The 24,975-nt window shown below is 40.8% G+C and overlaps 5 protein-coding genes across 12 annotated transcripts; 3 read left to right on the top strand and 2 right to left on the bottom strand.

Annotated features, from left to right (window-relative positions):
- The first annotated feature begins 727 nt into the window (after window positions 1-727).
- LOC129581449 (glycogen phosphorylase, muscle form-like) lies at window positions 728-6,548 on the top strand. 4 transcript variants are annotated; one of them, XM_055472536.1, is made up of 15 exons: window positions 728-955; window positions 1,274-1,332; window positions 1,410-1,543; window positions 1,709-1,779; window positions 2,118-2,321; window positions 3,050-3,261; window positions 3,323-3,527; window positions 3,607-3,770; window positions 3,894-4,827; window positions 4,949-4,999; window positions 5,118-5,388; window positions 5,458-5,554; window positions 5,628-5,762; window positions 5,848-5,976; window positions 6,109-6,548. In XM_055472536.1, exons 4-15 carry the CDS (start codon window positions 1,741-1,743, stop codon window positions 6,293-6,295), a joined length of 2,628 nt encoding a protein of 875 aa, XP_055328511.1. In that variant the 5' UTR covers window positions 728-955; window positions 1,274-1,332; window positions 1,410-1,543; window positions 1,709-1,740; the 3' UTR covers window positions 6,296-6,548. The 4 variants fall into 4 exon arrangements, with proteins under 4 accessions (XP_055328511.1, XP_055328509.1, XP_055328510.1 ...); XM_055472535.1 differs by lacking the exon at window positions 728-955 and adding an exon at window positions 985-1,112; XM_055472534.1 differs by lacking the exon at window positions 1,410-1,543.
- On the bottom strand, window positions 6,491-11,165 carry LOC129581450 (protein Daple-like). Of its 5 annotated transcripts, none has more exons than XM_055472538.1 (5): window positions 10,871-11,165; window positions 10,080-10,316; window positions 8,792-9,480; window positions 7,562-8,668; window positions 6,491-7,237 (listed from the first exon to the last, which is right to left on the bottom strand). In XM_055472538.1, the coding sequence occupies exons 3-5, from the start codon at window positions 9,458-9,460 to the stop codon at window positions 6,644-6,646; spliced, it is 2,370 nt and encodes a 789-aa protein (XP_055328513.1). In that variant the 5' UTR covers window positions 9,461-9,480; window positions 10,080-10,316; window positions 10,871-11,165; the 3' UTR covers window positions 6,491-6,643. The 5 variants fall into 5 exon arrangements, with proteins under 5 accessions (XP_055328513.1, XP_055328514.1, XP_055328516.1 ...); XM_055472539.1 differs by having other exon boundaries at window positions 10,080-10,267; XM_055472541.1 differs by having other exon boundaries at window positions 10,080-10,200.
- Window positions 11,166-17,971: 6,806 nt separating this feature from the next.
- LOC129581121 (uridylate-specific endoribonuclease-like) lies at window positions 17,972-20,465 on the top strand. Its single transcript, XM_055472017.1, has 4 exons — window positions 17,972-18,558; window positions 18,858-19,057; window positions 19,284-19,516; window positions 19,779-20,465. The coding sequence occupies exons 1-4, from the start codon at window positions 18,371-18,373 to the stop codon at window positions 20,016-20,018; spliced, it is 861 nt and encodes a 286-aa protein (XP_055327992.1). The 5' UTR covers window positions 17,972-18,370; the 3' UTR covers window positions 20,019-20,465.
- An 846-nt stretch (window positions 20,466-21,311) lies between these two features.
- LOC129581146 (uncharacterized) lies at window positions 21,312-22,556 on the top strand. The gene is made up of 3 exons (XM_055472052.1): window positions 21,312-21,650; window positions 21,743-21,946; window positions 22,149-22,556. The coding sequence occupies exons 1-3, from the start codon at window positions 21,518-21,520 to the stop codon at window positions 22,256-22,258; spliced, it is 447 nt and encodes a 148-aa protein (XP_055328027.1). The 5' UTR covers window positions 21,312-21,517; the 3' UTR covers window positions 22,259-22,556.
- Window positions 22,267-24,826, bottom strand: LOC129581145 (putative Dol-P-Glc:Glc(2)Man(9)GlcNAc(2)-PP-Dol alpha-1,2-glucosyltransferase). Its single transcript, XM_055472051.1, has 5 exons — window positions 24,479-24,826; window positions 24,216-24,410; window positions 23,873-23,991; window positions 23,606-23,801; window positions 22,267-23,282 (listed from the first exon to the last, which is right to left on the bottom strand). The coding sequence occupies exons 1-5, from the start codon at window positions 24,638-24,640 to the stop codon at window positions 22,515-22,517; spliced, it is 1,440 nt and encodes a 479-aa protein (XP_055328026.1). The 5' UTR covers window positions 24,641-24,826; the 3' UTR covers window positions 22,267-22,514.
- Between the last annotated feature and the right edge of the window lie 149 nt (window positions 24,827-24,975).

The raw sequence follows: 24,975 nt of genomic DNA, 5'->3' as shown, positions 1-24,975 counted from the left end.
TCGCTTCGAATTCATTTGTAGTCCTGTTGTTTCAGTCGCATAAATAGACCACTTAAAAGTTTATTTTGTTACCTATGGTTTTTACGTCTTTTTTCGGCAAAAGTAGTATTATGTATTTACCAATAAACTGCAACAGATGCAGAACTAACGAACGATCGGAACTGTGATCCGGACGTCATCGTCATCATCCCGTAATGAACAGCTGGTGGGAAGTAGAGCTGAAGCGTTGCTTACTGCTTTCCGTACTGTAGTTAAACTGTACTGTAAATGCCATTTCAGAATTCGTAACCTTTGCAAAGCATCGCAAGCAACAAGTTGACGCGCGGTTGACACATACCCGTAGTCTTTAATAGTTTACCCGCAGTCCACCGGCACGGTCACCACATGCTACTTACTGGTTACTACCATAATTATAGTAACCGGAGAACATTACGTCAACAAGAAACTGCTGTCCACTGAGTGCCTCAGCAAGGTAGACGTCCAGAAATATAAAGATGTGTTAGAAAATTCCATTAAAACACAGAAATCGTGCTGCAGAAATGTCGCCCGGTACAGGAAACTTCTGCACCGAACAAGCTCCTGTTTATACGAGTACAATATGAACAGTGAGACACGTAATATATAGAAAGCCTCTAATATTATTAATAGGGGCTCATGGAATTTTCCGCCGCATTCGCTTTACCGGCTCGCAGCTGCGTTTTTTTTTCTAGACTCTAGAGCATGTCATTAATGTCTGTCGATTAAGCGATAATTTTGGAAATTACTTTGTTGCAACCCCGTCAACTTATCAGAAATTTTTCGAACCACACGTTGTCGGAATTTTAGTTTTATCCTGTAGGATTTAAATTTAACTGCCTTTTGAATCGGCAGTAGGACTGGAAACACAATTGTACCTTTCCTCTTTCCTCTTTACCAAAGTCTCCGCCCAAGCGCGTTTAAGGCCCGGTGTACATACGTAAGTAACTACTTTAACTAGCTGCAAGTGCAATACGCAAGAGTGCGCTTTGCTGCTGCTGCCTGCTGCGCAACTGGGAAAGTTGTACCATTAAATTGGAGGTTTGGAACATCAATTTTTTTGCTCGTAGCGTGAACCTTTTAATTTGTTCATTCCGGTAGGTGACTAAGTTTGAAGTTTATTACTTAGTTCATGCGTAGATCCCGTTTTGCATAAGAGAACGTGTGTTGTGTTATAGAAGGTTCGATTATACATTTGTAGATGGCTGTCTCACTTAAGAGCAACTGAACAGTTCACAAACATAGCACTGCTTTGCAGGTTTCTGTCCGGTCCTCAAAGTTTGCGATTGTGCTTCTCTGGATAATTTGATTTATCAGGTAGGGCTCGTGAGATTCAACTTTATATTTTCATGGTTAGAGTGCGGTGCGTGCAGTGATCGCCGATCGGCAAGTAGATAAGAAATTTGGAAGCGCAACAGATCGTCGGCAGTTTTGAAGGCTGTTCCAATGTTGGCTGCGTTGTGATGCCAGTAATGGGGCGACGGTGCATACTCGTAATCTCGAGTTACGAGTTACGAGACATACCCAAGTAATTACCGCAATTACCGAACTACGATTAGGACGTGCCTCCTTATTGTTATTTAGATTGTACTGATACTTTATGTGACATCCATATTTGCTTTTCATGACAGCCAGCATCGCCACTTCAACAAACTGTTTGTTTAACTTGGTTTATTTTATGCTGCGCTTGCAGAATTTCTTGGGAATTTTTAAGCGGAGATCAACATGGCTGCTCCAACGACAGACTTTGATCGCCGCAAACAGGTAATATTCTGCAATAAGGATTAAGGTGAAAGAATTAAGGGATTTCTTAACAGATTCAGAAACCATTAGGATATTTGATTTAAAAATGTTGCACCGATATAGCATGTTTGTATGGTAATGTAAAGCAGTGAGGTTACAGTTCAGTAGCGACGACTGACGGGTATGGTGGGGAATTAGAAAACTCGCACTTGGCAGATTGCCTTCGGCTACGTTCTGTATTGGCTTTAGATTGCTTTTCCAAATTTTTAAGAAATTTGTACAGAATTCAGTACTGCGCTGAGAAAAGGGAGAACTGATTAATTGGTACAAATCTTGGTTAATGTCCTGTTTGCAAATAGATTTCAGTGCGTGGCATTGCGGAAGTGGAATCGGTGGCCAACATCAAGAAAACCTTCAATCAGCATCTGCATTTTACATTGGTGAAGGATCGCAATGTGGCTACGCCACGGGATTATTTCTTTGCTCTGGCACATACCGTTCGCGATCATTTGGTTGGCCGTTGGATCCGCACGCAGCAGTATTACTACGAACACGATCCAAAGGTAAACCTTACTGCATTTTCATCTAATTATTTTTGTAGGAATTTGTAATTTACTGCAGAACTGACATCAACGCATTTCGATACGGTGAGTGGTTTCCGTTGAGCCGCTGCCTGTGTGGTGAAAACCACAACAATTTTATGCAATAAACCATCTTCTGTTTTATTAAGATATGCAGAACAGGCAAGTACTTATACATAGTTGGCCACTCGGTCTGTAGACGTGTCCCGTTTAGCCACAGAGACAAATTTACGTCTGGAGTAGATGCACGGAAGGGTTGTTTTTCCTCGAGTATCACTTGTTTTTTTCACTTGGTGCCGAATAGTTTGGTAGTGAGCATTCGGTGAAGAACAATTTTTAGTTTATTATTGGGCCTCGAGGAGGAAACTATTAGGCTCCAGATAAGATCGACTGCCAAAATTTTGCCCGAAGCGCTGTTTGTTGTTTACCAGAAACTTCAGCACAAATAGGTTGTTGTTATTGATATAATTATCGTATTTTTAGTGATGAAACAACAGTTGTTGGGAATTTCCATTCCGGAAGTGTTTGTTTTGGGATATTAGACACTAGTTTTAACACTTACCATGTCGATGTTGTGCAGATGCATAGAAGATAAAAATAACTTTTTTGAAATTGATGGCGCCCAGTATGTACTGCATTGTAGATGCCGGTTATTACAGCAAACACTCACTAATAGATAACAAAGTTTACATCTGGCATCTCTTTTATAGCGTGTGTATTACTTGTCTTTGGAGTATTACATTGGTCGGTCGTTACAAAATACAATGGTCAATCTCGGAATCCAAGCGGCATGTGACGAAGCGCTGTACCAGCTTGGTTTGGATATTGAAGAATTGCAGGAGTTAGAAGAAGATGCTGGTCTGGGTAACGGTGGTTTGGGACGTTTAGCGGCATGCTTTATGGACTCGATGGCCACCCTCGGGTAAGGTAAAATTGTTACGTACAATTTTGGCAGTCGATCTGATCTGGAGTCTGATGGTTAGGTTGGCTGCTCACGGCTATGGAATTCGCTATGACTACGGCATTTTTGATCAAAAAATCCGCGATGGCGAACAAGTTGAAGAGCCGGATGATTGGTTGCGTTTCGGAAGTCCCTGGGAAAAGGCTCGTCCGGAATATATGCTGCCGGTGAATTTCTATGGTCGTACTGAGAAGCACGAGCATGGAGTCCGATGGATTGATACAGATGTATGTGTTGTCGGTACTAGCAACTTAAGTTCGCGTTTTACGAGGACGTCTCATTTCGAACGGTTGTCAATTCTTGCAGGTGATTTTTGCCATGCCGTACGACATGCCTGTTCCCGGGTACATGAATAACACCGTCAACACTTTGCGGTTGTGGTCAGCCAAATCTCCTCATGATTTCAATTTGAAATTTTTCAACGAGGGCGACTACATTCAAGCCGTGTTGAATCGAAATAATGCGGAAAAGTACGTATTTATTGGTTGAAAACGCTCTATTCGCTATATGGCGATTTTCTCGTGGAACTGGCGAAATTAAAGAGTATTATATTCCAAATCTGGTGATAGTAACCTTTATGCTCTTACTTGCAGCATTTCACGTGTTCTTTACCCAAACGACAACTTCTTCTCGGGAAAGGAACTCCGTCTGAAGCAAGAATACTTCATGGTGGCGGCCTCCCTTCAGGATCTCACCCGCCGCTTCAAATCATCAAAGTTTGGATGTCGTGATCCAGTGCGAACCTCTTTCGACGCTTTTCCAGATAAAGTAGCCATTCAACTGAATGATACCCATCCGTCTTTGGCCATTCCGGAATTGATGCGAATCTTGATTGATATCGAAGGCCTTACATGGGAAAATGCCTGGGAAGTGACTGTGAAAACATGCGCCTACACAAACCACACAGTTTTGCCAGAAGCTCTGGAACGCTGGACCACGGGACAGCTCCAGCATCTTTTGCCGCGACATCTGGAAATTATTTACCATATTAATTTCCTCTTTCTGCAAGAGGTGGCTAAGAAGTGGCCCGGTGATAATGATCGTTTACGGCGAATGTCACTAGTGGAAGAAGAAGGCGAAAAGCGGATTAATATGGCCTTTCTGGCTATCGTCGGTTCTCACGCTGTTAACGGTGTGGCTGCGCTGCATACAGAGTTACTGAAGGAAACGATCTTCAAGGACTTTTATGAATTGTGGCCGGACAAATTCCAGAACAAGACTAACGGCATTACTCCAAGACGGTGGTTGTTGTTGTGTAATCCTTCGTTGGCAGATATTATTACGGATAAGATTGGAGATGAGTGGGTGCGAGATTTGAGTCAGTTGGAAAAACTTAAGCCTTTGGTGGATGACCAACAGTTCCTGCGTCGACTAGTGCAGATTAAACAGGAAAACAAAATGCGATTGGCTGGCTGGATTAAGGAAAAGTTCGGCACCTATATTAATCCAGCATCCATGTTTGACATTCAAGTCAAGCGCATCCATGAATACAAAAGGCAGATGTTAAACTGCCTGCACATAATCACGGTACGTTTCAGTTCTTTTATTTTGTTGTGGAACAGTCGTTTGCCTTTCCTTCTGTTCCGGTTGCTAATTTGTTTGGGCTCTCTTATGTTCCCCACAGAATTTGAATATTTGTATGCCGTAGATGTACAATCGCCTGAAACGCAACCCGAATCAGCCCTTTGTTCCGCGAACGGTGCGTATTAATAGCCAGCTTTATGTGCTTTATGTTGTTTTTTTTAAAAACTAATTATGGAATCTGTCGAAATAGGAGTTACTTACAAGAAATAGCCTACATATATCCTTTTGTGCAGGTCATGATTGGTGGTAAAGCTGCTCCGGGTTATCATCTGGCCAAGCAGACCATCAAACTGATTTGCGCTGTGGCTCGAGTCGTTAATAACGATCCTATTATTGGCGATCGTTTGAAAGTAATATTTTTGGAAAACTATCGTGTGAGTCTAGCGGAAAAAATCATCCCAGCTGCTGATCTCAGTGAACAAATTTCACTGGCCGGAACAGAAGCTTCCGGTACTGGTAATATGAAATTCCAGTTAAACGGATCGCTGACCATTGGAACGTTGGGTAATTTGTTGTATTTTCTCGAGCTATCCGGCAGGCTTTTGAGCGCTTCTTGAGTACGGTATTTTGCAGATGGTGCTAATGTGGAAATGCGGGAAGAAATGGGTGCAGAAAATTTCTTCTTGTTTGGAATGACCGTTGATGAAGTGACCGAGCTCGGACGCCGTGGGTAAATCCTTAATTTGCTGGCGATGAACGATATTTTTACCTCCTATAATTCACCTCCGTCCGTGTTCTTTTAGATATAATTCGTTTGACTATTACAACGGTAACCCTGAGCTGAAGATGGCCATCGATCAAATTCGCAGTGGATTTTTCTCGCCGAGCCATCCGGAAACGTTTCATGACGTGGTCAATGTTCTGCTGCACCATGATAGGTGAAGTGCTATATTAGTGTTCAAAGTCAAGTCGATTCGCATAATTCGATTTTGCTTCGCTGAAAACTAATGCCACATATTACAGGTTTTTCACGTTGGCTGATTTTGATGCCTACGTAAAATGCCAGGAGAATGTTAGCGCAGTGTATGCCGATCCCATGAAATGGGCGAAGATGAGCTTGATGAATATTGCAACCAGCGGGAAATTTAGCACGTACGTCAGACTATGCGCTTGATGCATACATGCACTGTTTCGTTTCACTTTTTGGGACTTAATTGTACTAGTAAAAAAGCGACTGGGATTGACACCTTGTATTTCATTGTGATAAATTGTTTAATATTCTAGTGACCGGACAATTTCGCAGTACGCTCGTGAAATTTGGGGTGTTGAACCGAGCTATGATCGCCTTCCAGCGCCCCATGAGCCGTTGTTCGCTCCTAATCTGGGCAAAGCCGGCGCGAAGGGAGCTAAAGAAGGAGGTGAATCAAAGGCTCCTGCAGCCAAGGAAGCTGGTGACGCTGTTTCGAAGTGATAAATCACGGAAAGTTTAGTCGGTTACGATGGAAGTATTTTATTTCTTTACCATGTTTGCTTACTTGCCTTTCGTTTTACAACCGTGGACACTTTAATTTATTGTGTTTTTTCATGTCTTTATTGTTGCGAAACTGACTGGTTTGCGGGGCTTCAGTGAAATTTTTTGGGGGATTTTGGCGTTTTTTCGTGTTTTCATTGCTTAATAATTTTTCCTTGTAATAATTTATGACGTATTAAATTCGCTCAAAAGCCATGCTTTTCGCAAATTGTTTTCCTCCCAACGAAATTTCAGCTCTCAGCCACCCCAGCTTTGAGCATTATGCGCCGGAAAATCATAAAATAACCGTCATACATCACAGTCAAAATCGGAGAACATTCGTTCTAAACGATTGCATTTCGTGGACAGCGGTCTCTTTTGTACGCTAAGCGCGCACTGCACAGCCTGCAGCTTTCCTTCGAGACTGCTGATCTCCTGTTCGTACAGCCGGATCGTTACATCTTTCTGTGTCATTTCAGTTTCATACTTGGCCTTCAGCCGATTGATCTCGGTGGAGCGTTGTTCTCTGGACCGGGAAACGGTGTTTTCCAGTTTGGACTGCAGAGTTTCCGCTCGCCGTTTCACCTCATCGGATTCGTGCTGTAGTTCTTCCTCGCGGATTTCGAAACGGGCTTGTTGCGCATCCATGGCTGCCTGCAGTTTGCTAATACAGGCGGCTCTTTCCTTCAGTTTGGCATTGACGATGTGATGCGCCTTGAGGGAGTCTTGCAGCTGACAGTCGGTGGCTAGCAATTGCTCTTTGAGGTCGTTCTTTCGCTGTTCCATTCGTTCCAGCACTTCTTCCAGTTCACGGTTCCGACGCTTCAGGTGTTCAGTTTCGGCCGGGTTGGACAAAGTTTTGGGCGGCATTTCGAAAGTTTTCTTCATTTTCATTACAGTATCCTACATTAATAGACGCAATGCAACACTGACGTACACGATAAAATTTTATCGTGTACGTCAGGTATGTACTGCATTGCATTTAAATGCAATGCAGTACATACCTGCATAAACATAAATTAAATACATCTCAATTATTACTTCGGTTCCTGTTTTGTCGTATTTTAATCTTGATAAATAATTAAATTGTGACAGTGGGGATTGCAATATTGGTGAATGAAAAAGATTTGCGCTCTGGATAAGTTTTCACTTCAGCTGACCTTAAATCGCTGACTTTTGGAAATGGAGGAAACCCTATTAGCGCTTAGGTAATTACGATGTTATTACCTGGAGGTCATCCAGAATTTTATCTTTAATTTTAATGGTTTCTGACAGGGATTTAATCTCTGTTTTCTGCTTGTCGATCTCCTCATCGCGGAGCCGCAGCATTAGCAGGTCCTGCTCTTTCTGGCAACGAGTGTCTTTCTCGTTTCCACTCAGCTGAGCGCATAACATCGTTTGCTCTCGGCCAACATCGTCCAGCGCACTTTGCAGCTTTTCCTTCTCATTTTCTAGCACTCTGACCTTTCTTTCCAGAACTTCCGCGGTGTCCTTGTAGATGGCTAAAGAGCATTTTTCGGCATGCAGCACAGCAATGGTTTCTTTCAGTTGCGGTATGCGTTCGCACTCTTTTCGTAGCATTTCCACTGAACACCGCAGCTGATCAGTTTCCTGTTGTTTCTGCTGAATGACGTCGTCCGATTGTTGCACTTTGCATTCCAAATGTAGACATTTATTCCTGAAGCATTCTTCGTGCGTTTTTACAGTGAGCAGTTCACTTTGCAGTTGACTAACATTTTTCCGCAACTGCTGTAACTCATTTTGATCTTCTGCCGTTACCTGCTGCAATTTAGTATTTTCTTGACATCTGTTCTGCTCGGTGCGCAACTTATTCTCTAGTGAGCGTATTTCATCGGTGTGGAAGCGGCAAAATTTTGCCGTGGCTTTTTTTAACGCGTCATCCACGGCTTGCCGGGTTGCATGTTGTTGTTTATCGGCATCCAGCGAGCTTGACCTTCGACAATGCGACAGTTTATTCAGTCGCTGCAGTTCTTCTTTCAGACAGCTGTTTTCCCGCTGCAGTTCCTGCAAGGCTGCTTTGTCTTTTTCCTTTTGCTGAGCCACTGTGCCCAGCTCTCGCTCGCGTGATTGCAGGCATTCCAACTTAAAGGTCAAGTCGGAAATGACGCTGATATTGTCCTCCAGCTTTCGCTGCAGTTTCCGCCGTTCTGTGCATTCATCGGCCAACTGCGCTTCCAATTTATCGGCCCGCCGCTTGGTAGTATCTCGAGCATCACGGCAAGAATTTAATTCGTCGCGAAGACCGCGCATTTCTCGTTTGGTTTGATCCAAATCCAGCTCCAATCTGGCACAGGTGTTGCTTTCATATTTAATCTAAGCAATACACAATCCGTTTCATCTTATGCATATTGCACCAAATTTAATAATAAAATAAATGTAAATAATACATTGTTTCATGCAGGGACGGATTTAATAATATCATTGTTTGCTTTTTACCGGTTCCGAAACTGCAGCGTTTTGCTCTGGGGTTATTATGCCCTTTGCGCAGTGTGCAGAACTGCGTCTTTCCAGTGCAGAATCCCCAATTGAACGGCGGCTTTCGAAGCACTCGGGCGGAATGAGTTTTACTTTCGACGGCTTTCCACCGTATGCTGATATCCGAAACGTATCATTTCCGTGACGGGTCTGACATGCACCGCTTACCCGACGCTCGTTACTTCCGTTTTGCGTCGAAGCCGATCGTGCCGCGTATGTGCATTTCGACTGGCGCGCGCGCTCTTCGAATTCATCCGTGCTGCTGCTGGATGCGGATGAGGCGCGGCCGTGGGTTTTTTGACTCTTTTTGCCCGTAACATTTTTGACGATCTTTGACAGCTCAGATTCCAGTCGATCTAGCCGGGTGTTGATATCCTTAGCTAAATTCGACACACTTCTGGACCGGCTGTGGTCTGCACGTGCATTATTAGGTGGCTTCGACTGCGCATCAAATGCCGCGAGTGAATATTTACAAGGAAACTGCAGAGGCGTTGGAACGGGAGATTCCGGGTTGTTAACGTCCAGAAGGAAATTGAGATACGGAGTCAGATCTAATCCAGCGCAAGAATTTCCTGGTGTATCCAATGCAGCGGGCAAGGCCGATTTTTGTGCATCTGGATAACAGTTCATTTGTCCCGCGGGTCATTCTCCTGCAGAAAAGGGGCTGATAGCACATATGACCGTACGTATTGGAAAATCTCTTGATCTGACCAAACATTACAACAGTAGATGTGTCGTTTTTAGTAACTGAACTGTACTTAATTAAGGCCGCCTAGCCGGACATATCCAAATTTTTTAAGTGGTCGGATTAATCCAGGCATCACCTCAACGAAATTAATTGCTATGAAATTGTAATACTGCAAAAAGTTAGTGCGTATACAACTACGGTACGATGCACTATAGTGCGCATACTACATAAGTACATACCAGCCACTTCAAAATTTCTGGCACACTTTTCGACAATTAATAACAATAAATAATGTTATAGACAAAGTGCTGTATGAGAGCGAGTGCAATATATACAAGCTTGACTAATTAACGTGCAATAAGTAATCAACGGGCTTGTATAATTTACGTTGACTGCTATATCAACTATGTCACACGTGCCTATTTTGCTGAGTAAACTTTCCTGGTGTATGATTTTTTTTATTGCAGTCTATTTGGTACTTATCAAATTAGTTGGTTTTTTGAATTAAATAAACTGTTCTGAAACAGCATACAACTTTTGACGTATCCATTGTACATTTACCGATTAGTCCGTTGAATTCTCATCAGCGTATGGCAGGTCACAATCCATGATGCATTCATGAAAAAGGCTTGTGTCGTAATATAAAAGGGGGATCCACAAAACGCAAATTTGCGATTTCCAGCTCAGAATTGTGATTAAAGTTAACACATCCAGCCGTCAGAAAAAATTGAGTATAATACAATCGTCACCTTTCGGCCACGACTCTTTCGGTAATCGTCGTAAACCAACATGGACATACTTACCACAGCCCAATAATAGTACTACTACGTTTATGCCATTAACATTATGGAAAACTTTTCAAATTTGCAGCCAGAAGATAATGTTTAAGGTAAAATCGGTTCAAATAGCAATGCTGATATTGAGATTGTGTGAGCATGACTGCTGAACATTTATATCGCACACCGTGCATCAAATGAAAAACGCATCCTTAAAGGCAAAAAAATGAGTGTTGCGCTTCGACCATGGCAATTTTAGGCCATACTGTTTCCGTATACATGTATTCATAAGACAATGAAGCGGCAGGGCTTACAAACAGTTGGAATACCCATAGCAAGTATTTCGGGAAGTGCATCAATTATTACTGATATAATGCATCAACAAAAGACCAAAAATAAATATCAATCTGATGAGTGGTAACAGTTACTTACTTACTCTAGAGTATTCGTAGATTTTTAAATCTAATGTCAATAAAGCACAATATTATTATCGAGCTTGGTGTATTTATGTACAGCAGCTATACTTCCCGATATTTAGTTGTTCTAATCACTGTTCGCGCATTTTGTCATTCTTACCGATATTTCCAGAATTCATTCATTCATTTCCAGAATTTATTTTAAGCAAAATATTGACTTTTCATAGTAATTTTGTGGCTTTTTGTTAGCTCCCATAACCGCGCTTACTAACTTGTGCTGGACGGTCTGGAGATTGTCCATTTTATTTCATTAATGTTGATGTTATTTAATTTGATGTAAAACTGCGCACTGCAAATGATCGCTTGTTTTACTATAGAGAACAGTCAGTCAGTACAGATATAGTCTTTATAAGTAGAGGTACGCACGGTACATATTTTTAAATGACGGAGTTCGGGGACGCTTGAGAAATCAAATGCCGGTAAGTACTTACTAAAACGCACCCTAAAAACGAACTCATGTACATTGCCAGGCGACAACGGGTCATGCGAAAACAGTTCTGGAATAGAACCATAATCCATAGTGCAAATAGTCCATATAATACAGAATCGTACCTATACTGCAAAAGTATGTGCAGTAATCTGCACCGAGCGCGAAGCGCGAGGTGCTACTCTATGCCTTCGTCAAGCGATGCACGCATTCATAGCATTCCATAGCAGAGTATACGCTTCCCGTAGCAGAGTTTGTCTGTCGCCCACGAAAAGCGTCGGTCACGCTTTTCCAATTCTACAAATTTTCATTTCCATTGGCAGTGGTATTTCATAGCCTACGCGCTGTTTCAAAGATGTCATTAACATCGTTTTCTAATGGTACTGGAAGCGCGCAATAATACTTGGTGTCGTTAATACTTTAGCACGAAATTTTCTGGTCAGAATTTCGATAAAAACCATTTGTTTTTATCCACAGCGAAATTTTTTTTGAATGTTTTCCTAAATGTAGTGTTCTATAGTGTTTTCCTCAATGTAGTTTCCCAGAATGACAGTAGATCTCGGGATCGTAACAATAGTCTGGAACAGGCCAGCGCAAAACTTGCACCAGCGAGCTTATATTACATATACGCTGGTAACCAGCGGCTGGTTACACCATTCCCGAAGAGCGCCATCAGAACTGGGTTCGCGCGCCATGTCGATTCATAGTTTCACATTCCCAGCGGACCGGCGCTCGCGCTCGGTGCAAGGATGTGGTTAACAACCACCACTAGTATTTATTAATAGTACCTAGATTACAGTATTATTGTTGGTACGTACAAGCATTCGTTGCGTTAGTGGAAGAAAATTGGTAGACAGTACCTCAGGTAATTAAGTGGCGATAATGTTTTAAATCTCCAGAGTTTTGTGGGAATTGCCGGTTTTCAAAACGGATTTTAGTTTTTATAAATCTTAAAAAGTTTTCACTTTAATTTTGTTTTAGATGGTAATAATTTTTACTCCATAATCTTGGATTTTTTGCGATTAGCTTTTTCATTTTCAGATCGCGTTTTACTTTTTTATGTAAAACGATTTGCAGCATGCGCTGCTTATTGGTCGACAACATCATAACAGTATTGACAAAATCGACTTATGATCAGTTATTATCCAATTGTGCATCATATCATAATTATTATTATCAATAGCATTATAGCACCATTAGCACATAATGTTATTTAACATGTATATATCACATCTATAATTATTATATACTTGTCCAGCAATTTGTAAGTATCGCGTTTTACGAACGTCATTGCAGGATTCTATTGTGTGTACATAAGGCTGTCGGTGATTTCTTCGGCTACCGGCTTCGGATACGATCATGGGAATCAATATAGTAAATCACACCACCATCTTTATTAGTAACAAGCTCAACCTCGGCCTCCGGCCTCGGTTGAGAATTTTTAAAACTGAAGAAAATAATGTAGTAGTTTTATAAAGATTTAGGAAACGGCATTTAATTGGATCGGAAAGCGGTTTGTTTTGGATTATACAAACGGTATATGTATACACGTTCTGTTATAATTAACGGAACGTGTATCGGTAAGAGGTTAGACGAAGTGTATTACGTACTGAAGTAATTTACTGCGTGATTTTCTGTTCCGCCAATGCATACTTATGTAAAAAACCGACTAAAAGGCGACCAGCAAAAAAAACGGAACGTGTATACATATACTTCAATTTATTGAGGTGCCATCGCTAAAATCGTCGTCAACAAAGAAGGTTGAGCCAAATAACATATCAGCCAAAAATGTTATTAATAACATATCAGCCGGACACCACCTCCGTCTAACCGCCGACAGTCACTGCCCCTTTGTCTGACCGGCGAAAATCCCTATCCCTCTGTTCTAACAGGCGAAAATTCCTGTACTTCTATCTGACCGGCGAAAATCCTGTAGTTCTATCTGACCCGCGAAAATTCCTGTACTTCTATCTAACCGGCAAAATCCCTGAGATCTATCTGACCGACGAAAATCCGTGTACCTCCATCTAACCGGGGAAAATCCTTGTACTTCTATCTGATCGGCGAAAGTCCCTGTACTTTTATCTAAACGGCAAAAAACCCTGTATCTTCTTGGATACTCGCGCGAATTTAAGGATAGTAATTTTCTGGACCGCCCGCACTAGACATCGGTTTCTTTAATATCAAAGAAGCCGACGCCTAGTGCAGGCGGTCTGGGGCAATTTTCTGTTCCTTAAATTCGCGCGCGTACAGTACCTAACCGGCAAAAATTTCTGTATTTTTGTCTGACCGGCGAAAACCCTGTACTTCTATCTGACCGACGAAAATTCGTGTACCTCCATCTAACCGGCGAAAATCCCTGTACTTCTATTTGATCGGCGAAAGTCCCTGTACTTTTATCTAAACGGCAAAATCCCTGAACTTCTATCTAACCGGCAAAAATTCTGTACTTTTGTCTGACCGGCGAAAATCCTGTACTTCTATCTGACCGGCGAAAATCCGTGTACCTCCATATAACCGGCGAAAATCAGTGTACTTCTATCTGATCGGCGAAAGTCCCTGTACTTTTATTTGAACGGCGAAAGTCCCTGTACTATTTAAACGGCAAAAATCCCTGTACTTCTATTTAACTGGCAAAAATTTCTGTATTTTTGGCTGACCGGCGAAAATCTTGTACCTCCATCTAACCGGCAAAAATCCCTGACTTCTATCTGACCGACGAAATTTCGTGTACCTCCATCTAACCGGCGAAAATCTCTGTACTTCTATTTGATCGGCGAAAGTCCCTGTACTTTTATCTAACCGGCAAAAATTTCTGTACTTTTGTCTAACCGGCGAAAATCCTGTACCTCTATCTGACCGGCGAACATCCTGTACTTCTATTTGACCGGCGAAAATCCCTGTACTTCTATCTGATCTGCAAAAGTCCCTGTACTTTTATTTAAACGGCGAAAATCTCTGTAATTCTATCTAACTGCCAAAAATTTCTGTATTTTTGGCTGACCGGCGAAAATCCTGTACTTCTATCTGACCGGCGAAAATCCCTGTACTTCTATCTGATCGGCGAAAGTCCCTGTACTTTTATCTAACCGGCAAAAATTTCTGTACTTTTGTCTAACCGGCGAAAATCCTGTACCTCTATCTGACCGGCGAACATCCTGTACTTCTATTTGACCGGCGAAAATCCCTGTACTTCTATCTGATCTGCGAAAGTCCCTGTACTTTTATTTAAACGGCGAAAATCTCTGTAATTCTATCTAACTGCCAAAAATTTCTGTATTTCTGACCGGCGAAAATCCTGTACTTCTATCTGACCGGCGAAAATCCCTGTACTTCTATCTGATCGGCGAAAATTCCTGTACCTCCATCTAACCGGCGAAAATCCCTGACTTCTATCTGACAACTGAAATTTCGTGTACCTCCATCTAACTGGCAAAAATTTCTGTATTTTTGGCTGACCGGCGAAAATCTTGTACTTCTATCTAACCGGCGAAAATCCTGTACTTCTATTTGACCGGCGAAGATCCCTGTACTTCTATCTGACCGACGAAAATCCCTGTACTTCTATCTGATCGGCAACAATTCCTGTACCTCCATCTAACCGGCGAAAATCCCTGACTTCTATTTGATCGGCGAAAGTCGCTGTACTTTTATCTAAACGGCAAAATCCCTGTACTTCTATCTAACTGGCAAAAATTTCTGTATTTTTGGCTGACCGGCGAAAATCCCTGTACTTCTATCTTCGAAAATCGAAAATTCTTGTAAATGAAGCAAAACGGCGAAGCTAACTCTGTATATAAATAATACTAATTATAAGAACATCTGCATGTCCTGTCCTGCTATCTTCGAAAATCGAAAATCTCTGTAAATGAAGCAAAACGGCGAAGTTAGCTCTGTATATAAATAATAGTAATTATAAAAACATATGCATGTTCAGAACCAGGCTACCAACCACGTTAATTACTGTTACATTAATCAGTCCGTTTTACGTTATGCCTTTCCGTATTTTTGTATCTCCACTTTATCCAGTATATTAACAGTATTAACTAACGGTACAGTGATCTTTGGCTTAGAAGTGTAGTTTTACCTCATGCTGTTAGTCAGCGGTTTTCGTTCGAAACGATTCGCATTTCCGCCAATCCAATTTTAATTTCTAAAGGTAAACCAATCAGCGAAATTCATTTCGAACGCGGTTCGTAAATCGGAGGACGAAAAGATCGAAAAACGAAAGTCGTTGACGCAGACTACACGATTTTAGGCATTTTTTGAGCTATCGTGTAAAAATTGGACAAAAAAACGGCTCAGTTAGTTGCGAACGGTGTAGGAGGAGTGTACTTTTTTAACGATAAAATTTGCATTCCCGTAAAATGAACCAGCCGACTGGACAAACTGAGTATGTGGCAGTGTGGCTTAACAATAATATGCATATGTTCGTACATTGCCATGTGTCAGCGGTTTAGGTTCGAAAATTACGCATTTCCGCCAATCCTCTGTTACTTTCTAATGGTTCTCATAATAATCTATCCTACCGACCTACTCAACGACAGAGTATGAGCTAATATCTCAATGTGGCATAGCTAAGTCTACGAATCTACGCGAAGCGAGACTGCATCTCCGACGATATTTTAATTAGAAACTCCGATCACTGCCAAACTCATAATGAGAGAACTGATGATGAAAGTACTGCCACTCACGGACTTATATAGACACGGCGCATCCGTGTAGAAACAACCAAAAGTAAATCCGAACACAAAAGAGAACGATCGAGAAGGTACAGCGAATAATAGAAAGTACGAGTCAAGCCGTCACTTTACGTACTGTACTGCTATATTCCGTCACCCCCGCAAACGGCTTTTGGGGAACCCAACACAAAAAGAACAGAAAAGAAAGGTAAAAACAGGAATAATAACTAAACGAGTTCTCATGCTCACGACTGGGCAAAGGTGGGCAAATCCATCCACCGTCCAAGAACGAATGACTGATCCTCCTCCACGGGTGACTGAATGAGATGGAAAGTGAGGAGAGGATCCTGGACGGGATGGAAGACGAGAGTAGGCAGGATAGTGAGAAGGTTGGCAGAACGGCAGTCGGAGATCGGAGTACAAACAGGAAAACGTCGGAACGCAATAAATGAAGATTTTTAGTGGCAAAGTTAAATTTAATGTAAATCGCCGATGAAAAATTCAAGGCAAAAAACATCCGCGATGGAGAAAATAAAAATAAAATAAAACACCACTTTGAATTTGCGAAATACCAGCAACTGCATGTATTCAGTCAGCATTGCAACTCAAGGCGGTTACCAATGCGACTCAATCCGCAAACGTACAATCACCGTAAGACGGCATTCAAAAGGGATATCTTCGGGAATAAATTCCCAGAAAATTTACAGGCGCATTTGGAAGTTCTTCAACCACACACGGTTTTTCGTCATACACCATTTTTACTTCCTGACCGTCAACTTCAGTTACTGCATTTTTAGAGTCCGCTAAAGTTGGATTCACAATTTTAGGTTTTCTACAGTCATCTGCGTCGGTGCGTCGATCAGTCCCAATATACTCGTACTGAACCGATTTTGTAGTGTACGGGCTTCCTCTCTGCGACTGAGAATTATTAATTTCAACTTTTTTATTCTGCGAATTACCGCAAGCTAACTCTGTATATAAATAATACTAATTATAAGAACATCTGCATGTCCTGTCCTGCTATCTTCGAAAATCGAAAATCTCTGTAAATGAAGCAAAACGGCGAAGTTAGCTCTGTATATAAATAATAGTAATTATAAAAACATATGCATGTTCAGAACCAGGCTACCAACCACGTTAATTACTGTTACATTAATCAGTCCGTTTTACGTTATGCCTTTCCGTATTTTTGTATCTCCACTTTATCCAGTATATTAACAGTATTAACTAACGGTACAGTGATCTTTGGCTTAGAAGTGTAGTTTTACCTCATGCTGTTAGTCAGCGGTTTTCGTTCGAAACGATTCGCATTTCCGCCAATCCAATTTTAATTTCTAAAGGTAAACCAATCAGCGAAATTCATTTCGAACGCGGTTCGTAAATCGGAGGACGAAAAGATCGAAAAACGAAAGTCGTTGACGCAGACTACACGATTTTAGGCATTTTTTGAGCTATCGTGTAAAAATTGGACAAAAAAACGGCTCAGTTAGTTGCGAACGGTGTAGGAGGAGTGTACTTTTTTAACGATAAAATTTGCATTCCCGTAAAATGAACCAGCCGACTGGACAAACTGAGTATGTGGCAGTGTGGCTTAACAATAATATGCATATGTTCGTACATTGCCATGTGTCAGCGGTTTAGGTTCGAAAATTACGCATTTCCGCCAATCCTCTGTTACTTTCTAATGGTCGACCAATCAGCGAAATTCGTTTTGGAGCCGTTTCGTAAATCGAAGGACGAAAAGATTGAAAAACGAAAGTCGTTGCCGCAAACTAGATGATTTTAGGGATTTTTTGAGCTATCGTGTTAAAATTAGTGTCGAACGGTGTAGGAGGAGATGTTGGCCGAAAAAACGGCTCAGTTAGCTTTGTATATATAAATATTGGCAACAGTCATCCAGTTAACAAAAAAGCGAGCGCTGGTACATTACTTCATAGTTAAAATTTAAACATTAAAAAGCAACATTAAGCCCCTAATCTGTAAATCAAATTTGTCACATTTATTCCGACGAGCATCGATGGTTGCACATACGTATGACTTTGCACAAAGGTCATCTGAAGAACGACGCTACTTATGCAGGTAGAAATGCTTAAAGACTGTGTAGCATTTTTTCCACTCGAGCGAAATCCATGCAGTTCCTCAGTTCCTCTTAATTTAACGCGGTGCATCTATTATAAAATTCTTGCAGTCGTAGCACCATTGGTGGTGAATACCGCAAAATCTGCCACGTCAAAACTGCAGGTGTAAAACATGCACCACCTTAAAATGGCAAAGTCCAGTACTATTGGTGATATTTGTGGCTACTGTGCTTAATTTGCAGAATTTTATTTTGCCCATTGACGAATTTAAAGCAGGAACGCAGTGAAAAACTTTTCGACAAACTGAAACGAATATAAACAAAGTAATTATGGGAGTGCAGTCTGCGGTTTCGAGAATAGTACTTGCAAGCATCAGTTAGCATCCGTGGGCCGAACTATCACTTACCGTCAGCATGTCCATCTTCCCACTTTTAGGCGGCGCGCTCGTGTTCGTTTTCTTTTGCTTTAGCACACGTGGTGTTGATGCTGTGGATCCAGACTTACTGACCTTTTCGGAAGAACTATATCGGCTCGACCAACAAGGGAATGCTGCAGCAATTAATCAGCACTGGGCTGTTAACACCAGAAGCACCAATGGAAAGTAAGTAAGCTAACCATCAGTCTGATTATGCCGGCAGGAAAGCTGCTAAAGTTATTGCTACTTATATTTAATTTCTAAATTTGGGTTTTCTGAAAACTGGAGAAATAAGTTCGTTTCCATCATGCAAAACTGTAATGAACAGAATAAACGACAGTGTGAACATAATTCTCCTTTAGGATGAAAAACGTTTCGATACATTACTAACCGGCATGACATGCGTACACTTACTATTAAAAATTTATTTATTTCGTTTTCTGTAATGTAATTCTGTATCCGCTGATGCCGATAAACTGTTTCAGGTTATTCACCAAAGTGGAGCAGTCGGTGTTTCAAAAACCAACGTATAAAGCACTTATCGCCTTGTTTGACAATTATAATCCAGTCCTAGGCCAGGCGGAAGAAGTAACCGCTCAAGAAAAACAGGAAGAAACGGCATTTTTAGATGCTATTATGGCAACACCGGTCATGCAAAAAGCCTTTGAATACCTGAGCAAAAAAAGTACTTATTATATCTACGCTATATTAAGCTTTTACAGTACAGCAGTATATTTAATTTCATCAGCAGTAAAAGCAATATTAAGTACCATTGATAATGATTTCTATTACGTGCAGATGATATATTTTGCATTAGTTACGTATTGCTTATCAATATTCTTAAACAGTGTTGCCAATTAGAAACACTGATGCTTCACAACATCTGCAACAGCCATTTCAATAAATTACAGATTTAGTACCGGCGACCAAAGACAAATTCAAAGATTTCCTGCGGATGATCTGGTTCACCATTTACCGTCGCCGAGGACAACCAGACACTTCTGGCTTCGAGCATACATTTGTGGGAGAAATCAATGGCACCTCTCCAAGCGATAGTGTAGAAGGATTTCACAACTGGGTTATGTTCACACGAGAGGAAACAGCAGGCAGAGCGAAATACGGCCGGTGGAAAGGTCAAGCTGATGTAAGCTGTTGGTCGTTAGTGTCTAAAACATTTGCTCACCGAGAGCAAAAACACTATTTTCGTAGGCAAGAGCTGCAAAAATAGCAGACGTTGCGCAACATACACCATCCCTCTAGATCTATATTGCTATATTTATAAAACCGGAACACTATAAATTATAATGATAAATGATAACACTATAATTAAAATTTTTTCGTACTAGGTGCCAAGTACTTGTAAATGGGTAATATTAATGTTTTCTGTAAATTGCACGTCATTGCAGCCGGACCTTTACGGAATGCAGTTTACATGGAACGGTCACACAAAAATTAAATCCACAATAGCCATTGGGGAGAGCCCGGAAATGTCCATCGCTGTGCTAACAACGTGCTTTGTGGTGGCTCCCAATGGAGAATGCAGTCTGCGAATGGGCGGCGCCCCGGTCAAAGTTCTCACATATAAATGGGATGTACGCGGAAATCCCAACGAGTTTTATGTTGCGTCGGCTTATTATGATAACTGAAAAAATTATTTTTGAGAAATTTATTAAGCAGAAAATATAATTAACAAACCACCGATGAATTTCTGGTATCCGTGCGACTTGGAGCCTTTTCGGCTCGAACCGCATTTTTACAGCACGCATCCCGGTAATTCAGCATTTATCTACCCCTTTGGCTGATTAGTTTATCGATGCTTGCTTACCATTACTCGGCCTGCACAACAATAACTTCTGACTACATACCTAACACCGTGCTACGGTGCCTGGAGTTTTCCGGACAGAAAACACGTATGAAATTTCGTCACAAGTCTTCGGTTTTTGTTGAAATGCCACAAAATGTCAGTGGTTGGTTTGTCTGTGAAGCACCACTTAAAGAACACTACTTCCTTTTTTTAGGACAAGCCTACTCTACTCTGTATAGTCTATAAGTATGCGGATACCCAGTTTTTTATGCTACAAGAACAAAACATAAACTGGAGTGTGTATTGCTCTGTACTGTCATAACAAACATATTGCATTCAGAAATTTCCTTTATATAATACGGTAATAATTAAAACTATAAAAATTGTAATTTTGATAAAACAGGTGCATGAATTTACTGATACACTTCTTTCGACTTGTAGAGGTATTCGACACTGCCGAAACTGTTGCTTGAAAGACTACGTAATATATATATGCCATAGACATAGGGTCAAAAACAACTTCAAAATAATCAAAACTCAAAATCAAAGAACAGTGTTTATAATATTATAGAGTTTTATTGTCCGCAGCTGTGCTGACACAGAAAAAAATATATATGTATAAAAACTATGTAGGTATATGTATGTAAGTAATGTAACGGCGTATGCAACCTGCAACGTGATGCCACAAGTGCTACTATTGATAATGAAATTTCAAAACTCCTTTTTTAGGCTGTCAAAATCATAACAAGGAATGTTCGGACATTACTGTCGATACAACTGGTTCGTTATTAGCAGTTTATTTCGTGTTTATAGTTTGTATTAGCTATTGAAAAATATTTACTTGCAGTTTTTGACTTTTGTTCATGGCCAACTTTTTTCGTATGCAATGCAAGCGAGACAACAGCCAATTTATCTGCGCTTTTTGACAGAAAATGTCGGATACCGTGTCAAAATACTGATCGATTACTAAAGGAATTTACGTCAAAACCCCGCGGCAGCAGGTCAATTTACGAGTTGTCTCCTAACGTACATGTCGACATCTACACCCGTAAAATTGATGGCCTTGTGCTTATAGAAATACCGTACATTCAAATGTACAATACGCTAATCGCTATAGCGAAACGATACTTATATAAACAGAGACACATGTTTTGGATAACTGTGAATTTTTTAATTTGACTGCCTTGTTCATTGGTGATTCTGTGTTAACTCTTCGTGCAAAGCATTCGACACTGAACACTGGCCCGGGTCAGCAGTGAACACAAAGTCTACCGCTTCTGCATTTACTGCGACCTATTGATCTCTAAATTTATTTTTCGGGTGTAGAATAAGATCACCAAGATGTTGACATTCTTCCGTACCGGCATGTTTGCAGGTGTTGCTGCAGCCATGATCACTAGTTGTATATATTTTGTGTTCTTGAAGTATGGTTCCGCCATTTATCTCTCGCTTTTGGAGAAATCAACACTCAGTGGTAAGAATGAAAACGATTTGTGCTTAACTTGTGTTGTATATTTCTAGACTGCAGAGTAACAATAATATATAAGTAATTATTCCATGTTGCAGAACTTCTTTTCAACCATGAAACATCCACATTCTTGGTCAGCCTGTTCCAACGCTATCTGAAGTTAATATTTGACATCGCCGTGGCAGCGGCTGTCCTTAAACTCAATGCCATATGTATGGGAAAGTTCGTCTATTTTATGGATGCAAGCAATGCAAGCCGAACAATCAAATCAACAACCACTTCTGACAGTGCCATCACACAAGGTACATATAGTATATAACAATTCTATTAATAATTTTACGATATACTGTTACCATAAAAGTATCGATCTTATACGATCACAATAATTTGCAGATTAATCGCAATAAACTGTTGACTACGTATAACTACATTGTACATTCGTAGTTATTATTTTCCATAATTGAAAACAATTTTGATTTACATTCTACTTGAACGAATTTGCAGCTGTCTGCGACATTTTTGGGCAAACATGGTTTGAACACCCCATCATTTGCGACGATGATTTCACGGCTCCTCCGGTGAATTTATTAAGAACTTACGGCCACAACTTCTAATTCCGACCCGACATTGTATGGATCAATCAAACTACCGACGGCTTCTTACGGATTGAAGGGCAGTGTTCGACTCTGATCTCATGTTCCGCACTTATCCACGTTTTATGATTTTGACTGCCTCCGCTTTGTAAAAAAATATCGACGCACAGAAAATATTTCACAACAAATTGTGCTATGAACTTTATTAACAGAATAAAGAAATATGGCCAAATAGGCAAACACTGTGATGTGCAAAGTTGAAAGTAACAGGCAGATCTCACCACATAAAATGTTGAACGTTTTGGGAACCATTCCAATAAAACGGCTTATAAATAAACAAATATAAAGTTATGGCATTAACGGCTTGAAACAACAAAAATTCTAATACTAACTGCCTATAAGACGGTCTGAAAAAATGCATCCGAAAAATCAAATAAGGCACAATGAAATAACGAAACTCTAATAGTTGTTGTGGCACCAACGTTAAAATTATCACAAGGAAAAAGGCCAAAATTCGGAAAAATTTGTAGTACTTTAAAACGTCAAATATAGCCCATAATCCATACAAATACACCGGCGCCAAAATATATTTTACCCTTTCGTCCTTTTCGAAAATTCTCTTCCAGATATAAAATATATAGTGGCGGTTGTCCGATATTAAGTAGAGGTGTACATAGGAAAAATATTTGATCGACAAGAGGATGCCCTTCAAAGCCACGATCATTATCAATGGATACTGGTAGCAATGGGCCAAAAACCTTTGCAGTTTCGTCGGAGAGCACACAAATGGCGAAGCAAAGAATAGGACAAAAGAAGCAAAATAGAATAACTGCGAAATATGGATCACTGGCTGATGCGCCGAGCGGTCACCTACAACGATGCCTTGGTTGATGATCACGAAAGTCAGAAACGCCAACATCACCAATCCATATCCCCAAATGCGTGGCACACTCTCAAAAATCACGCCCATAAAAAATCCACAAAGTCGTCGAAAATTTGCAGCAGTTGGCATCCGTTTCAGGGAAACAAATGGAGCAAAGAGAACCTAAAACAATAAAATCTTGCGATGGCTGTCATGCATTTGTAGACATTCTAGCCAACATGCAAAATGGACCATAATGTACTTCTACTGGAAGAGCGCTTCAGTGGTTCAGCAATTGGGACATCGAAGTTACAATTCATCAAAACACTGAAGATAATTTTTTAGCCATTTTTTAGCCAGCAGAACGTAAATTTTTCGGACAAAACTGCAAAATTTCCGGTTGTTACGGTTCCCTGTTTTATGTAAATGTATTTTCACGATAACGACAACTTATGAAACAATTTTTCCCTTAAGCTGAACTTCCATGCAGAATTTCCTAAACCGACCTGCAAATCTTCATCGGGGGAGATTTTCTCCAATTGGTCTTTCTTAAGCACATTGGCCATAACAATTTGATAATTCCGCCATATCTCCCAGAGAGCGAAAAACGCCACCCACATCACATTGGTCTGTCGAGTAAATACTGCTGCAGCTGATGCCAAGGCTGCAAGGCTTCTTGCCTCGCGCAAGTGAAAGAAAGCGCTGAAAACAAACATTCTATGAAAGAAAGTAAATAAAAATCTTATATTTCTTCATATTAGGTGGTCACTCACGTTAAAAAGACGAAAAATGTCGACGCCTGATCCGTGTAGTACAGAAACATAAAAAAATACAGCAGCGGAAACGTTGCCATGTTCACAGCTGTGAACAATAATTTTCCTTCGGATTCCCGCTGTAAAATTAATTGTCAATAATTCTGTTCCCGTTGTGTCTCCAGTTAAACACGGAAAGCACTTCTACGACCGCTCCACAATAAACTATCCGTATTAATTTCCATAACTGTTTACGAAATCCACTCTACAGAGCACAGCCTTTCATTTATTTAGCATTAATTCCGCAAGCGTTACTGCGTAACATCAACCAGAAATCTGCAAACTAACAGTGGAAACTGCTTACCTGGCCATGCTGATGATGAAAAGCCTTTAACACGGCCAAAAACAGGGGTATTGTTGCCAACCCGAAGAAGAAATTAGTCAAACGTAAATTCCACAGAACACATGGATGTTTTATCGGAATGAATAGGGGAATAACTTTCCACAAAGCCAGGCTGACAAAATATAACCCAGGAAGGGTTGTTAATTTTGGATCCCACTAAAACACAAATTTCATTTTTGGAGCACGCCTGTAACCGCACAGGTCCCTGTCCGCATTGCACTTACCTCACTGAAATTTCCATTACAGTAACGCAGAGCTTGCGGAATATGGAATTCCTCGTCCACGTACGGTTCCGGAGCAGCATAATACATGTTAGAAAACAACTGGAAACTGACAATCCCACAAACGATGACGACCGTAGTTAACAGACCACGGTTTTGATGCATAACCACAAGAGTGTCTTTTGAATTTTAGCCATTTCAAATGCCTGGCGCTTGGCAAAAACCTTTCTAATAAGCAAGATAACCTCAGAAGCTTTTCTTTCAAGTGTAAGATTGTAAACTAATCACAACAGATAAGCCAACCAAAAACAATTAAAGAATACTGCGAACTCTATTCTCTAACTGTCTAACAATAAATGTTATTACAAAATACAAATTAATTAGTATAAACTTGCTGAGAACGGAAGTCGAAGTGAATACTTCTTACCGTCGGGATCGCAACCACCAGTTATGCGCTGTTACGTGAAAACTTTCCAATTGGTTGTGCTGGCAGTTCGCCT

This window comes from Paramacrobiotus metropolitanus, unplaced genomic scaffold (genome assembly GCF_019649055.1).
Source record: "Paramacrobiotus metropolitanus isolate TYO unplaced genomic scaffold, Prichtersi_v1.0 Parri_scaffold0000005, whole genome shotgun sequence".
Taxonomy (NCBI): Eukaryota; Metazoa; Tardigrada; class Eutardigrada; order Parachela; family Macrobiotidae; genus Paramacrobiotus; species Paramacrobiotus metropolitanus.
Note: the sequence above shows the minus strand (reverse complement) of the source record. Positions and strands in the feature narration are given on the sequence as shown.